General features: G+C 41.7%; 1 protein-coding gene across 1 annotated transcript; it reads right to left on the bottom strand.

Annotated features, from left to right (window-relative positions):
- Positions 1–12,168: 12,168 nt before the first annotated feature.
- Positions 12,169–13,590, bottom strand: LOC130020495 (tripartite motif-containing protein 75-like). Its single transcript, XM_056111092.1, has one exon. The coding sequence runs from the start codon at positions 13,588–13,590 to the stop codon at positions 12,169–12,171; it is 1,422 nt and encodes a 473-aa protein (XP_055967067.1).
- Positions 13,591–16,803: the final 3,213 nt, after the last annotated feature.

Raw genomic sequence — 16,803 nt, forward strand, 5'->3', positions numbered from 1 at the left:
GCCCCTTGGACAGGCTCGCGAGGTACTGGTGCGGGCTGGAAGGGGACCCGCACCTATGGTCCAGGCTGGTGCTGGGGGGCGGGGGAGGCGCTGTCAACCAGCTGGGCAACCTTTGTCTTGGGTTTAGCGCCTCTGCGCTCCAACCTGAGTCAGGTTTTCTCTTAACTGTGGAGTTGGATCTTACTGAGGCTCAAGCAAGCTTGGGCGAGAGATAATTGGTTTTCTGCTCCAGGAGGGACTGAGAACCGGGGACTTAAAATAGGAGAAGGGTGCTGCGCGCAAAGGTGAGTGTGACAGCTATCCCCGTGTAAAGCGAACTTCTTAAACTCCAGAAAGTGACATGACCCACGGAGGCAGAGAGGCACCCAAGTTCTGTTACCCAATGGTATGGGTAGGGGGCAGCTTAGCGAGACTCACTCTCAGTCTTGTTTTCGAAGCTTTGGTTTTAAGGATTATTGTGGCAGGTGGATGGAGTTAGGGAGACTAGCGTCTTCCTGGTAAACCCTTTTTAATTAAGTATTTCAGAAGAGATTCGCTTGCTTAACGTTTCTGAGATGGGTGTGTGGTCTATTGTGCAGCATTGTGGACAGAGAAGAGATTCAAACCTTGCTCTAGCATCTTACTTATTAGAGTTTCATTCTTCGTAAGTGTTAGGAACCCGATACTCCTGCTCCTCCCTTTCTACCCTCCTTTAGTTTCTGCTATCTGGAAAGAGTTCTTTCTACTCTAAGATCCCAGAGAAGTGCCAATATTTATAGAAGTGTTTTGTTTGAATATCGATTTATTTCCAAAAGAAACATTTTATGAAAAAAAAAGACGCACGAAAATGTAACTTTGCTAAATTGAAGTTTGCTTTTTTGCGTTATTTGCTTTTATTTACTTTAATTGAAAATATTTAAATTTTAAGGTACTTTATAATTATGATAATTATGAATTTAGTGTCTCATAAATCATATCTAAATGCTAAGCTGATTTTTGGTGTAAAATCATGCTGCCGGTTCAGTATCTAGCAATGCTAGAGAATAAGAGAGACACAGAAATCGGTTATAAATTCAGAGGAGTGCTTTATTTTAGAAAAACAGAAAAGTTTCTTTTACTTGTTTAATTTTGTTTTGGGGGTACACACAGTTGTGCTTAGGGCCTTAGTCCTGGCTTTGCACTAGAGGTCACTCCTGGCAGAACTCTGGGACACCATATGTAATACTTGGGATAAAACCGTGGTCAGCTGAATGCTGGCCAATCCCCTTATCCATGTATTATTTCTCTGTCCACAGAAAACAATTTTTTTCTATTTTTCTTAAAGATCAACAATCTTAATGATTTTTTTTCTAAAGTAGAAATATGAAAGTAAATTTCCCTGGTCAGGGATTAGGCACTGTTTTTCTGACAAAATTTGAGGTCTTTTCAGAACTCACATGTTGAAAAATTAGAGAAATAAGAAATGTGAAATATGAAAAAGGAAGTAGGTAAGAAAATTCGGTGGTTTAACTAAATGTCAGTGTTAGGTCTAAAATGTGTTAAGTGGAGGTCATATTAGTTTGTTTTGGGAATAGTTCATTTTAAGTTTTACAGGCTTGGCCTCTTCTTCCAGGAAGTAGAAGATTACATCTTTGATTTTGTTATATTGTTGTATGTTGTTATATGCTGTAATCTTGTTAAAATTATGTTGTATATTACATTGAGAATGCAGTGGTCTGATTAAAGAGAGCTTCTCTTTATTTAGGACTTAAAAGGTTATCAGCAAATTTTTCTTTTGCAATTCAGGATAATTTCTCATTCTTTTTCTCTTGAATCTTTATCACAAAGGTATTTATGTGTTTTCTTTTTTACTTTATTACATTAATTTCTTTATAATGATGTTTAAGGAATTGCATTGCAGGCTGTTGAGAACCTGTTGCTTATGTTGACTGTTCTCTACAAATGCTATAATACCAAATCTCTTTTGAAAATGAATTTTTTGTCTGATGATGTGCTACAAGATGAAGTATACCCCCCAAATAGAGATTTTTATAAAATGCATATCTTATTCTGATGAGTCTGCTAGAATCATAAGAAGAATATATGTTACTAGGTCATAGTTTTGTCAAGTAATACTTCTTTTAATAATCAGATGTTTTATTTTCTTTATGTGGGTATTATTACTTTATTTCTTTATATGGGTATTCTTTATATGGCTATTAAGGGTAACAGGCCATATTTTATTTATGAAATTTTTCATTTTATTTAGAAAGTCTTTCATCCAAAAAGGTGAAAAATGTTCTAGTACTTCAAAATAGATACACTAGAATATGTGAGGAAGTCCTCAGAGTTTAGGCATACTATGATAAATATTTATGATTTGCATGATACATATATGTTTATAGCATTGATTTGTAAATACATGAATCAAAATTACGTCCTTTAAATAAAGGTAAAGGCCCTACCGTTGATCGTCGATTTGCTCGAGCGGGCCCAGTAACGTCTCCATTGGAGACTTTGTTGTTACTGTGTCTGGCATATCGAATACTCTCGGTAGCTTGCCGGGCTCTCCGAGAGGGGCGGAGGAATCGAACTCGGGTCCGGCCATGTTGGCCGCTTGTAAGGCGAACGCCCTACCCGCTCTGCTACCGCTCCAGCCCTTCTCAAAACATTCTTTAAAGTATTTCTTATTTTGTTACGTAGAACTCAATTGGGAAAGATAGCAGTAGGAAGAAAGGGTTTTCTTTAAAAGACATAAAGAATACTACAATTCATTGCTAAGCAATAGTGATATTTCAAGGTCATGGAAAAGTGCATCTTGTCAGAATGCTGGAAACTTTCCAAGTAAAGATTATGAGGAATGAAGTTTTGCCATTCGGTAGCCTCTTGCTTCCATTGTTTCGATTATTTGATTTAATAGTTGATCTCCATGATTCAGTAAAGCTCTCTTCACTTTTCTTGGGACAAAATTTACCTTAGCCTAAATCAGCAGTTTGTTTTATGGGGGTTTTCCTATGGTGTAATTTGAATTCTAGTCAAAGCATGCCTTATGAATTACAAAATATTATTATTTTATTTTTTGCTTCCAGTCAAATGTTCATCAAACTGATTAATAAAACAGAAGTCTTGCCTTAAAGGTTCGGGCATGACAGCTTTTTCTGGAACTACAGGTTAGGACTGTAAACCAACAGTTATGGGATAGTTGAAAATAATTAGGAACATGATGATACATAATTGAGTATAGAATTTTTGCTAGGTATTGTCTTTTGTTGTTATTCTTTGGATTTTGACTTCCATTAAATATCTCTACTTCTTTCCTTGGAAATAATATGTCTTCATCTCTAACTGATTTGTTTTGCATTTGTCTTAGTTTTTCTTCATGGATGGTCAGTGATATATATATATATATATATATATATATATATATATATAGTCTTTACTTTTTCAGACTGACCTGCCTTAGTTTTATTGAGATATGGGTTAATGTCTTTCATGTGATAAATTCATGGCCTTCAGCTCTCTTCCATTCTTTTTCCAAAGAAGAAATACGTTTGACTCTTGAACTTCTTTTATTATTTTCCATTATTTTAGACTCTCCATTGCATTTTCTTATTTTTGAATGTGCGTTCTATGTTCTTTTCCATAAATGCTAAATTGTGACTTGCCTTTTTTTCTTCTGTTCTTTTGAACAATATAATCAAAATTATTTTAGAAGTCTTTGTTTTGTTCTTGCTAATGTTGATAAATGAAATATAATAAGTTTGTTTTTCACTGTCTTCTTACTCTTAACTCCTAATGAAAACCATAAAGTTGTCAGAGTTTCCTGTTGGCATACATATAAACGGAGATAGCTTATACTATAACGCTCTCTAAGTAACTTGAACTGATTCTGTGCTAATCAACTTCCCCTGCCAGAAAATCCAGCTGCTAAGGTATAGGTATCTTGATCTTTCCCTGGTTCATTCCGCTTTGAATTCAGTGTAAGACTTTGAAAATTGTGTTCCTCTTTTTAGAAGTCTCACTCTTTCTTTCTTTGTCTCCAATTATATGTGCACTTTGACACAACAGCCCCAGTGTCATATGGATGAAACCAGTCAAGTATAGCTTCACCATTTATTATTTCTCACTGGGATTATAACATTTCTAACTTTGTTCATCTCCAGCTGTACAAGACTGCCAATTTTTTACTGGATTTCATCTCTCATAACAGAAGTCCTCTGCTTTAGCAAAGTCCCTATTTTCATTCTCTGGCTATGTGTCTAAGTTGACAAATGTCATCGTCACTCCCCATGGTAGGTGAGGGAAGGCATGCTAAATTCAGCTTATTTTTTCAACACATCTTTCAACTGGAATTTTGCTTTGTCTTGTGTTTTTTGCTTTGTGATATTATTTTTTTTGCAGGGGTTGCGGGGCTTGCCTGACTGTGCTAAGGGCTATCTCTGCTTCTGCATTCAGTGATCACTTCTGGTGGAGCTCTGTGGAACCTTATGGGATGCCAGAATTAAACACAGCTTGGCTGCATGTAGGCCCAACTCACTGTATTATCTTTTTAGCTCCCTCTATCTGGAATTTTGAACTCTCTAGTTATGGTTTGTTCAGAAGCTCCACAAGTTTGTTGTTTTGTTTTCCCTTTTTGGGTCATACCTGGTGATACACAGGGTTTACTCCTGGCTCTGCACTCAGGAATAACTCCTGGAAGTGCTCAAGGGACCAAATGGGATGCTGGGAATCAAACCGGGGTCAGCAACTTGCAAGGCAAAAACCCTACCCGCTCTGCTATAGCTACAACCCCTCCACAAGTATTTTTAACAGACTTTTTTTTCCCCTTAATTTTGATTTAAAGGCGGGATGGAAGAGTTGGGCCACACCTCGAATTGCTTAGGGCTCATTCCTGGCAGTGCTCAGGGTCCTCACATACAACAAAAGTGCCTTAACCACTCTACTATTACTCCAGAAGCTTTTTTCCCATATTCTTACTCTTTTAGTTGTTCTTAGTGGTACAGTAGGTCTACTGTGAATTATTTCAGCATAACCATGAGCTGAAGTGGTTCCAGTCTACAGTGTCCTAAGAAACAGTGAATTCTAAATCCATTTGATGTTAAAGTGTTACTAAATTCTCAGGGATGCAGAGATAGTATGAAAATTAAGGTGCACGTCATGCATGCAATGAGCCTCAGTTTATCACAAGGGTAGTCCAAGTTTGATTTTCAAATGTTACCAGATTGACAGGGATGGAGAGGTAGTATGAAGGTTCATATGAAGGTAGTATGAAGGTTCAGATGCATGTCATACCTGTGACCAAGATCAGTTCATCACGGATATAGCCCAAATAATTCCCAGCACTACAGGGTGTAAACAACTCTGCATTCTGGGGTCCTGAAATGTGTGTCTACCCCTCTGTTTGGGCAGGTGGGACTTGTCAATGCTGAAAGCCAGTGATTCAAACAGTAAATTCAAATTCATGACAAGAAACATAATAAATTGACAAAAATCTTTTTTGATCCTAGGAGTGATGTACACACATATAAAATACACACATACAAATAACAACCTTCTGAATCTAAGTAGCTTATGTTTTCCAAATCATTTCATTTGTAAAGCAATGCTACACATAAGGAGTGGATACAATATGTAAACCCCCTCTTAGAAATAACTTCCCTTTGTTTCACAAAATTTTACTCTGAAAAGCAACTGATATACCAGACAATTTGTTATATGTATATTTTAGAGGTAATGGGTTAATAAATAGTAAGGTAAAGGTAAAGGCCCTCCCGTTGATCGTCGATTTGCTCGAGCGGGCCCAGTAACGTCTCCATTGGAGACTTTGTTGTTACTGTGTCTGGCATATCGAATACTCTCGGTAGCTTGCCGGGCTCTCCGAGAGGGGCGGAGGAATCGAACTCGGGTCGACCATGTTGGCCGCGTGTAAGGCGAACGCCCTACCCGCTGTGCTTTCGCTCCAGCCCAATAAATAGTCATTTTTTAAAATTTTTTGATATATGGGTGAAAGTCAGTATATGTATCTTCTGTAAAAAATGTTATAAATGGTCTTTGGTTGTTTTAGAAATAATGTCATTTACAATATATCTCCAGTATGACCTACTTATTTAACTGTACCTCTGTGGATTGTCTTAGAATTTCTGTTAAAACTGTCTAATAATGAATGGCTAGATTCTCAAGGTGAACTAAAATAAATAATGCTATTTTAAGTGATCACATTTTTTTCAGGTAACATATTAGAAACCATTGACTTTGGTGGACATGATCGCATGCAAGTTGGAAATTTTTGGTCAATTTTACTTGCCTTTCATTCAGTTTCCTGAGACTATTAAGAAATTCATTAAATCATGGAAGGAGTGAAAATTGTGATACAATCACACTGCTGCCTTATTATTTGGGACTGAGTAATGTGCTGATTCTCATTAGTTATATATCACATACTTCTTGGGCCCTGGCTGTTTTTTCAGTCTTGTTTCCGATTCTTGCAAAGTTTTAAAATGAAGGTGGAGAGAAAATCATGTTTCTGTAACTTGTTTCTTGTAAGAATCAGATTCTAATTCTACAGAGGTGATTGGGTAAATGTGTGAATTGGCCAATGTTGCTTTGGTTTCTGTTGCTTTAACTCTTTTTAAGACTGCATGGAGAAATCTCTAACATCCCTGTCCAAGATAGTCTTTCAAAATTGGAGAGGACTCAACCTTTGACCTGCTGTTCTCAAGAACCAAGGGCTCTGTGCTGCTCTGGCGGAGGAATGCTGTTTCTACTCTGATCACCCTGAGGTTGTCAGAGACTCTATGGCCAAGCTACGGGAAGGCCTTGACCTATTATTTCTTAAGAATGGGGGGCTGTGTGCCGCCCTAGGTGAAGAGTGTTGCTTTTATGCTGACCATTCAGGAGTGGTTCGGGACTCCATGACCAAATTAAGGGAAGGATTGGAACAACGAAGGAAAGACAGGGAGTCCCGAGAAGGGTGGTTTGAATCCTGGTTTAATCAGTCACCCTGGTTAGCAACTCTCCTTTCGACCCTACCTGCACCACTCTTGATACTTCTAATTCTGTTTACCTTGGGACCCTGTATCCTCAATAAATTAGTTACGTTTGTTAAGGAACAAATTAATTATATCCAATTGCTAGTGCTGAGACAGCAGTATCAGACTTTACTCCATGAGGAAGAAAGTACCACCTAAGAATATCTCTAGGATTAGCGATATGCACAAAAGAAGTGGGGAATGAAAGGAGCTAGGAAGGCTAGGAAGGAGTTAATTAACTTGGAAAATTGCTTTCTGTAAACAGTTCAGCAGCCTTGAGGTTACAAAATTGGATTGAATCCAGTAGATGTGTAAGGTATGGGTTAGTCATAACTATTTAAATTGATAGAGTGTTTTGACCATTCTGGAAACTGAAACTATGTGACCGGGTCAAGGTGTTTGAGTTGAGATACTGCAAGAAAAACCGCAAGGAACCTAGCAAAACATGTATGTTCAAAATATGTGGCCTTTGTTCTCAAACTGTATAAAAGATGACCTGTTTCTGAGTTCGAGGCTCTCAGACGCTGCCCGCTCATGGGTACGTTGTGGACCCCCAGCATGCTGGTCTGAATAAAACCCCGCTTGAATTCCTGCAGGAACGTTGTCTGTCTGGTCTCTCCGTGCCGCCCAGGGTCAGGGAACTCCCGACCCAACAATATATGAGGAATAGGTGGGTTGGAGTGATAGCACAGAGGGTAGGGTGTTTGCCTTGCACGCAGCCAACCTGGCCTACCTGAGTTTGATTTCTCCGCCTGTCGCGGGAAGCCTGACAAGCTACTGAGAGTATCTCACCTGCATGACAAAGCCTGGCAAGCTACCTGTGACATATTCTATACGCCAAACACAGTAACAACAAGACTCACAATGTTACTGGGCCCGCTCGCGCAAATTGATGAACAACGGGAGGAGAGTGACAGTGACAGCGAGGAATAGGTAAACGTAGACAATGCCTGGATTTACAAAACATTAATTTCATAGACTACATGGTAGCACTAAGAAACGCTTTAGGAGCTAGAAAGAGTGAATGGTGGGTAAAGTACTGGTCTTGCACACTGACAACCTGGGGTTGACCCCATCACTCTAAATGACAGGAAGTATCCCTAAGAACAGAATCCAGGACTAAGCCAACAACAACAAGTTTCAATTTACATTTATATAATTTTCCAAGCCACTTTCAAGTTATATTTATATCATTTCCTTCAAATCACCATTTTGGTAGTACAATAGTTTTATTTAGAGATCGTGAGAAATAAAAAGAGGAGACAGAACCTGACTTCTCTGAGGAGAGCTGAGAGCAACACCTGAGGTGAAGATGAGAGGAGGCACGAACTTGTCTTCACAATTTTGTAGTAATTTTATAGGTTTTCTCCTAGGCTTCCCCAAGGCAGCTTTTTCTACCTAGATAAGTCTGTTCACTACTACACTATTGTCAAAAAAGAACCTGAGACTTTTGATGACTCTCCCTCATGTGCTCACCACAACCATTGCTCATGGAGGAGCTTCTCTGCAAGGGCTCCAAGCTCCTCTGGGCTTTTGCTGGGGCCAATTAAAGCCTCATCAGACCTCACTTCCTATGTTCAAAAAAGTGGATCAGGCAGTATTGAGTCTTGCCACTCTAGGGCCAGTAACAGTAACTTCTTCAATCTCATCTTGGTTGTATTAATTCTGAAGAACTCAATCCCTGGGAGCCCCCTATCGGCCATCCTTACTAAAGGGAAATGAAAATAATGAAGCAAACTGCACTCATCTGTGGAATATAAAGTAACAGAATGGGAGACTAACACCCAAGAATCGTAGAGACAAGGACCAGGAGGTTTACTCCACAGCTTGGAAGCTGGCCTCAAATGCTGGGGGGGAAGGCAGCTCAGATAGAGAAGGGAGCACCAAGTAAATGCGGGTTGGGAGATGCGTGCCCAATGTAGACTATAGATCAAACACAATGGTCACTCATTGTCTCTATTGCAAACTACAACAACAACCAAAAGGAAAGAGAGAACAAAAGCGAATGCCCTGCCACAGAGGCAGGGTGGGGAAGTGGGGGTGGGGTGGGGGTGGTGACAGGGATCCTGGGACCATTGGTGGTGGAGAATGGGCACTGGTGGAGGGATGGGTACTCGATCATTGTATGACTGAAACGTTAACTACAAAAGTTTGTAAGTATGTAACTGTACCTCACAGTGAGTCAATAATTAAAAAATGTAAAAAAGCAATAAATAAAATTAAATTAAAAAAGGAATGATCTCCGCTCGAGCAAATCGACGATCAACGGGAGGGCCTTTACCTTTACCTTTTACCTTTACCTCCACATGTTGAAGTTAAATCACCATTTGTGGTTTTTTTTTAAACAGATTTGAAATGAGGCTAAATGATAAATAAAATACTTATGAATTATTAGAAAAACTAATGAGAGCACCTAAACCTACAAATGACAGACATGTCCATCAGAGGAAGAATGATTACTTAGACTGTTCTTTGACCAATCAGTTCTGAATGGTAGAACTCAAACAGTGTAAGTTATTTTAGTCCAAATTCTCTATGTATATACAGCAAATACATATTTTTTATTTTTATATATTTTTTAACAGACTTAGGAATTTTCTTGGGCTGGAGCAATAGCACAGAAGGTAGGGCATTTTCCTTGCATGTGGCTGATCAGGCCAACCTGGGTTCGATTCCTCTGCCCCTCTCAGAGAGCCTGGCAAGCTACCAAGAATATCTTGCCCATACAGGAAATCCTGGCAAGCTACCCGGTATGTATTCTACATGCCAAACACAGTAACAACAAGTCTCACAATGGACACGTTACTGGGCCTGCTCAAGCAAATTGATGAACAATGGGAGGACAGGGCTACAGTGTGTTTCAGTCATGCAATGTTTGAGTACCCTCCACCAGTGTCCATTCTCTATCACCAATGTAAAAATACAATAAATTTAAAAAAGGAATGACCATCACATGTCGAAGTTAAATCAGCATTTGTGGGTTTCTTTAAAAACAGATTTGAAATGAGGCTATATGATAAATAAAATATTATGAATTATTAGAAAAACTAATGAGAGCACCTAAACCTACAAATAACAGACGTGTCCCTCCCACCACCCCCACCCTATGTCTCTGTGGCAGGTGCATTCTCTCTCTCTCTCTCTCTCTCTCTCTCTCTCTCTCTCTCTCTTTCTCTCTCTCTCTTTCTCTCCTCTATCCTCTCTCGGGTGTTATGGTTTGCAATAGAGTTAGTAAGCAGCCATCATGTTTGATCCATAGTCCAATTTCCACACAAATCTCCCATCATGAGCGAGCCCTCCAAGCATCATTTACTTACTGGTCCCTTCTCTATCCCAGCTGCCTTTTCCCCCAGCACATAAGATCAGCTTCCAAGCTGTGGAGCGATCCTCTTGGCCCTTATCTCTACTATCCTTAGGTGTTAGTCTCCTATTATGAGCAATTATATTGAAATTAAAACTTTCTGTCTTTTATCTTTTATTTATTTTAGTATTTGAACCAGGCTGAGAAGGGCTTAGGGGATAGTCCTTGTTCCATGCTCAGAAGTTCCATCCTGGAGTGTTACATAATTGAGAGAAATTGGTTAAACTTACATATGCTCTAAGACAATACAAACCTGTGTGCAAGTGAAACCTTTACACTCTAGAGATAACAAACTAATTAGCAGGAGTGGACATGAGGCATTTGAAATGACATTTAGCACATCTTTCTATTGAAAGGGAGAAAAAGTTTGAAATAAAATTTTATTTTATTAGAAATAGAAATAAGGATACACAATGACCAAATTTGTAGTACTTTTACTACAGGCTGGAGCAATAGCACAGCGGTAGGGCGTTTGCCTTGCACGCAGCCAACATGGCTGACCCAAGTTCGATCCCTCCGCCCCTCTGGGAGAGCCTGGCAAGCTACCGAGAGTATCTTGCTCACACGGCAGAGCCTGGCAAGCCACCCGTGATGTATTCGATATGCCAGACACAGTAACAGTAACAGTTCTACAAATTCTACAAATTTGTAGAATTGTGAAAAAGAAGGGCTGGTGTAAAAGCACAGTGAGTGGGGCGTTTGCCTTGCACTCGGCCAACCCGGGTTCGATTCCCAGCATCCCATGTGGTCCCCCGAGTACCACCAGGAGTGATTCCTGAGCGCAGAGCCAGGAGTAACCCCTTTGCATTGCCGGGTGTGATCCCCCCCCAAAAAAAAGAATTATGAGAAAGAGATCATTTCTCCCCCATGTTCACGGAAAGTGAACACCTATGCAGTCACCCCGAAATCTAAAAGACCACCAGCTTTCCACACTGGGAGGGTGGGGGAAGGGTGAGAGTCAGAGAAGCCAAGGAAGGAAGAAGGAAGGGATCATCCCCCTGAACCTTTCTTGTGCCTACAGTCAGAGGGGTGCAATCTTGAGTGGGGGATATATAAAAGTGAGTGTTATCTGCTTCCTAATTATGTCTGTAATTGTAACAATATATTCATAAAAAATTCAGAACTTCTTTTGTTTTATCTTTTATTTATTTACTTTATTTTTGGTCGGCCCAGGATCTATTCCTTCGCCCCTCTTGGAGAGCTCGGCAAGCTACCCAGAGTATCTCACCCATAGAGCAAAGCCTGGCAAGCTCCCTGTGACCTCTTCAATATGCCAAAAACAGTAACATCAAGTCTCAAAATGGAGACGTTACTGGGCCCACTCGAGTAAATCGATGAACAATGGGAGGACACTGCAATGCAGTGCTCCTTTATTTTAGTATTTGGGCCTCACCTAGCTGGCCTTAGGGGATAATGCTTGCTTCATGCTCAGAGAAAACCCCGAAAGGGTTACAAAATCGAGGAAAATTGGTTGAACATACATAATCGCTAAGAATATACAAACAGTGTCCAGGAACAAGCAGAACATTTCGGCACTAGTGAAAAGCAACTAGTGAGCCCGCACATGAATATTTTGCAATGTCTTAGAAAATAACTTTATGACGAAAGAAAATATGAAACTAAAAATGTCTGTACTTAAAATTTTCTTATTAAAAATAGACATAAAGATACAAAATAATTGGTTTTGCATTATAAAGTGTTACAAAATGGGAACATTTCTTCCGCCATCTTCCTTAAGTATCAACATCTGATGCAAAGAATTCCAAATTTAGAAAACCACCAGCTGTCCACATGAAGGAAGGGGGTAAGCCCAGAGTGTGCTCACCCCTCCTCTGCCCTCCCCGAGCCCACAGAGAGAGGGGCGCAGTCCGGCCCCACGCGGAAGTACGGCTTGAGCTCTTCAGCAAAGGACTCGGTGAACAAGTGCAGGTGAGACCTGTCGGCGGCGTTGTAGAAGGAAAGCTGGCCCAGCTCCCAATCCAGGTAAACGCCGATGGCCGTGGGTTGGTCCCTGAGAGCCAGAGGCACCGCCCCCGCACTCACGGCCAGGTAGTCGCTATCCTGCAGCTGCAGTGTCCAGCATCTCTTGGGACCCGCCAGGGGACGCGAGGTCTGGGCCGAAGGCGCGACGCTGCACACGCCCACGGCCCACTCGGGATTGGCGCCCACCTGCACCTCCCAGTAGTGGCGGCCAGAAGCGAAGCCCTCCCGGCCCAGGACCACCAGCTGGCCGGTGTCATCACAGGATTTGGTGCCCCCATCCCCTTTGTACCTCTTCCTCACGCAGGTCACCGACTGGAGGTCCTGGGACACTCGCAGGCTGGGGTGGGCCGTGTCGGGGTCCAGGCTGATGCTCTCTCGGAATCTCCGGATGATGCTGTTGAGCGCCGAGTGCAGAGGAGGGAGGCTGTAGGCCACGGGCCTAAAGCGCAGGGGCTGCACGGCCGGGAGCTGCAGGCCCGCACAGCGCTGCTGCAGGCCCCTCACGCCCCTCAGCACCATCTCCTCGGACATCACGCTCTGCTCCGCCACATCCCGTCTGAGGTCTTCCAGCTCCCAGATGTGGTCCGAGTAGGCCTCCAGGTTGTCCCTGAGCTGCTGCTGCAGGCGTTTGTCCTCTTCTGTCAGCCTGCAGAGCGCGGCCTCCTGCTCACGCTCCACAAACTGGGTGAGCTGCTCAAATTCCGAGGCCAGCTGACTCCTGTGCTTTTCCCCGTCCGCTCTCAGCTCCAGGAGGTTTCTGTCTTGGGCGACATCTCGCTTCTGCACCTCTGCCAGCTGCTTCTTCAGGGACTCGATGCAGTCGCTGAGCCTCTGTCTGTGATGAGCCGCTGCCTCAGCCACGGACCTGATGTGGTGGCCCTGGTGGGCAGGGCCCTGGGCACACAGAGGACACACCAGCTCCTGGTCATCCTCGCAGAAGAGGCTCACTCCCTGCCTGTGCTCCTCACAACTGCCCTCCTCTGCCGGTGCCATCTCGCTGCTCCCAGAGCTGTGCAGTAGCATCGCCAGGTCCACCAGCCTGCCCAGCTGGGCGTTGGCACTGACGCGCATCTCCTGGCGGGACTGCCGGCACACGGGACAAGGGAATGTGTCCTTCAGGTCCTTCCATGACATGCGGATGCAGGAGTCACAGAAGCTGTGGCCGCAGTCGATGGTGACGGGGTCATTGATGTATTCCAGGCAGATGCGACAGATGAGGTCTGGCTGCATTTGGGCCAGGGCTGCTGACACCTCCTCCATCCTCGGATGTGGGAAGGGCAGGTCGGGAGTGATTTTCCTCAGACAGTTGAAACCCTCAGGCTCTCTCCTGCCAGGAAAACAGTTACACACTCAGTCATTTGTTCTGATCTCCTCTATGGATGTGTCTCTCTGATGACCAGCACACTTCTAGACTCAAGGGCTTCTCCAAGTGTACTCTCCTAAGACCAATCGAACTGCTGGAGCCTAATGCATTAGGGTTCCCTTTTCAAATAATATTGCTTCATAGATGCCAACTCTCTGTGAATGGGAAAATGACCCCATTCACATCAGAGAAAAGGGAACTTAATTCTGGGACTCAGTAAAAAAAAAAATAGATACCAGATAGTCAAATAGGTGCCCCCTAGAACCTGCACCAAGTGCGCACGAAGGATGCTGTGAAGTTAATTAAGCTCTGGCCCAGCAAGAAGCACATCCCCCCACCCACTGTTTCATCTCTCTGCCCCACCTCTGCCCCACATAAGGCAACAATTGTGATGATCACTACTCACCTTGGTCCTGATACTAGCCCTGCACAGTGCTCGGTGCTGTTGGTGAGCTGCTCTCCTTGCAGGATACAGACTTCAGGCTGGCACTGCTTGCCCTGCACTCAGCACAGCATTTATATACATCCTAGGGTAGGGCTCAGGAGAACCACCCTGCAATAGGGTGGGGCTCAACTCACGGGATTCTCAGAGGGCTGAGTTATTTCCCAGACCTGTATTTTGTCACAAGGAATGCCATGTTCAGGGAACTAGCTTTCAAGGGAAGCAAGCCCTTCTTCAATTGTCTTCATTTTCCACATCCCATCCTTGTTGAGGAAAAGTAGAAATGATAAATAAACTAGAAACTGAGCGCTGTTGGCATCAGAGAGATAGTGGAGGCTGTAAGGTGTTTGCCAGGTGTGATCCTTGAGCCCAGAGGCAGGCAAGTACCCCCAAGCACTGTAGGGTGTGTGCTCCCACCATAAAACAAATAAACAAAGAGGCAAATAAACAAATACTGAAGTGCCAGACTGCACAGCAGGCTTGTTTGTTTTGCTTAGTTTGGGGTCACAAAGAGCTGGGATCAGACTTACCTTGGGCTCTATGCTCAGGGGTTACTCCTGGCAGGGTTTGAAGTACCTACCAATTGTTTTCCAGCAGAGTAAACTGGATCAGCTGTGGGGAAGACAGGAACCTTAGTCTCTATTATATTGCTGACCTCAGAATTTTTATTTAATTTTGTTTTGTCCTGAAATTCAATGTGTTAAACATCATCCCAGAGACTTTTGTGCTGTTTTTTTTTTCTGCCACATCTAGCAATGCTCATTGCTTATTCTTCATTTATCAGTCCTCGTGGACTTGGGGAACTCTTTGAGGTCCCAAGATTCAATCTGGGTAGGTCACATGCATGACAAGTATTATCAGTCCTTCCTAGTGATTTTTTTTATTTTTTCCAGTAAGTCACCAATATTTTACAGTCATAATGCTTTGCATTTCTTCTGGATCAATAATTTTTTAACACTCATTTACGTAAAAAAGTTTTCCCTCATGAAGATCTTTGTAAATCACAGTGTTTATCTAAAATATAAGAGGAAATTTGGAAAAACTAAGGAAATAAATTTAAATAAATAGATTCTTGAAAGAGGGAAAAAATGAGTTGTCTGATACATGAGTAACTTGTTGAATTACTGCTAATAAACAATGCAAATATTTTTAACAATTTCCTTGGTAATCTGCAATTCTAATTAGCATTCACAATTAATAAAAATAAAAAATATCTGTTGAATAACTGCTAATAAACAATGCAAATATTTTCAACAATTTCCTTGGTAATCTGCAATTCTAATTAGCATTCCCAATTAATAAAAATAAAAAAAAATATCGCGTGCTAGTGTAGCCCAATGGCATCTGCTCGCTCCAGGAATATGAAGAGCCTCAAACCGATTTGACCATCTCATAGGTGAGTGGCCACTCCATCTTTTGAAGTCCTGTGGAATCCATTTGGTAACGGCTCTAGTCCAGCGGTCCCATGCATGGTACCATGTCCATTATCCCTGGCCTTTCAAGGGTGATCTTTGGTCTCAGATATCAGGTTCGGCTTTCCAGAGATTTTATTTAGACTTGCAGCATTCCATGGGCACATAGAGCTTTTTGGTTATCACAAAATTGATGATTATTTGGTTTCTCTTCAGCTTCTTCTGACATTTTGACATTTCTATTAAAAGGCAGTTTACACAAAGTATTTCACAATGCCTTTTCAGCAGTTCTGATTGTGCGGGGGGAGGAATTCTAAACAATATGGTGCATCTTTTGTCGAAATAATGAATGTAATCAATGTAGAGAAGAATTAAGTAGAAATCATCTGCCTTACAGGCATTGGGAGGGGGTATATTGGGCTTCTTGGTGGTGAAAAGTGAGTACTGGTGAAGGGAAAGGTGTTTGATCATTGTATTACTTAGACTTAAACCTGAAAGCTTTGTAACTTTTCCCACAGTGATTCAATAAATAAATATAAGAAGAAAAATAAATAAAATTATGGGAAAAAATAAAAATAACTTCTCCCTATAGGAAATAATATTACAACTAGGGAAATAACAAATTATAAATGTGTAGTCACTAAAAGATAATCATCCAATATTCAAATAAATATACTTTGTGTTTTATATCCAACCTTTAGTTAAGCTGTGTGCATTATTTTTCCAAAATAATTTTACTGTGCATTCAATTCTGTTTGGTTTCCATATCAGGCAAGAAATTAAAAAGAATCATACTTTCCTAAAAAAAAGGCAGTTTACATAGAAAATGTTCAGGAAACAAAACAAAGTTCTTTTGAAATTCCACAGAGGGTAGGGCGTTCGCCTTACAAGCGGCCAACATGGCCGACCCGAGTTCGATTCCTCCGCCCCTCTCGGAGAGCCCGGCAAGCTACCGAGAGTATTCGATATGCCAAACACAGTAACAACAAAGTCTCCAATGGAGACGTTACTGGGCCCGCTCGAGCAAATCGACGATCAACGGGAGGGCCTTTACCTTTACCTTTACAAGTTATTTCCTAAAGTAATTTTCAGGCTTCACAAATGTGCTCTTAGCGTCTATAATTTTCCTACTAGTTTCCTTTCTTAGAAATTCTTGAGTTTAGTATGTTACAAGCTCCGTGCTTTTCTCACATTGAAAAGAAAGTTCTTATTTTTTCTTGTTTTTCCTTTTTGTTACAACATGAAGAAAAAAGATA

This window comes from Sorex fumeus, unplaced genomic scaffold, assembly GCF_029834395.1.
Source record: "Sorex fumeus unplaced genomic scaffold, SorFum_2.1 ptg000012l, whole genome shotgun sequence".
NCBI classification, from domain to species: domain Eukaryota; kingdom Metazoa; phylum Chordata; class Mammalia; order Eulipotyphla; family Soricidae; genus Sorex; species Sorex fumeus.

What these genes read in the sequence shown, in the direction of transcription:
- LOC130020495 (XM_056111092.1), bottom strand. Translation starts at nt 13,590, where the DNA reads ATGGAGGAGGTGTCAGCAGCCCTGGCCCAAATGCAGCCAGACCTCATC.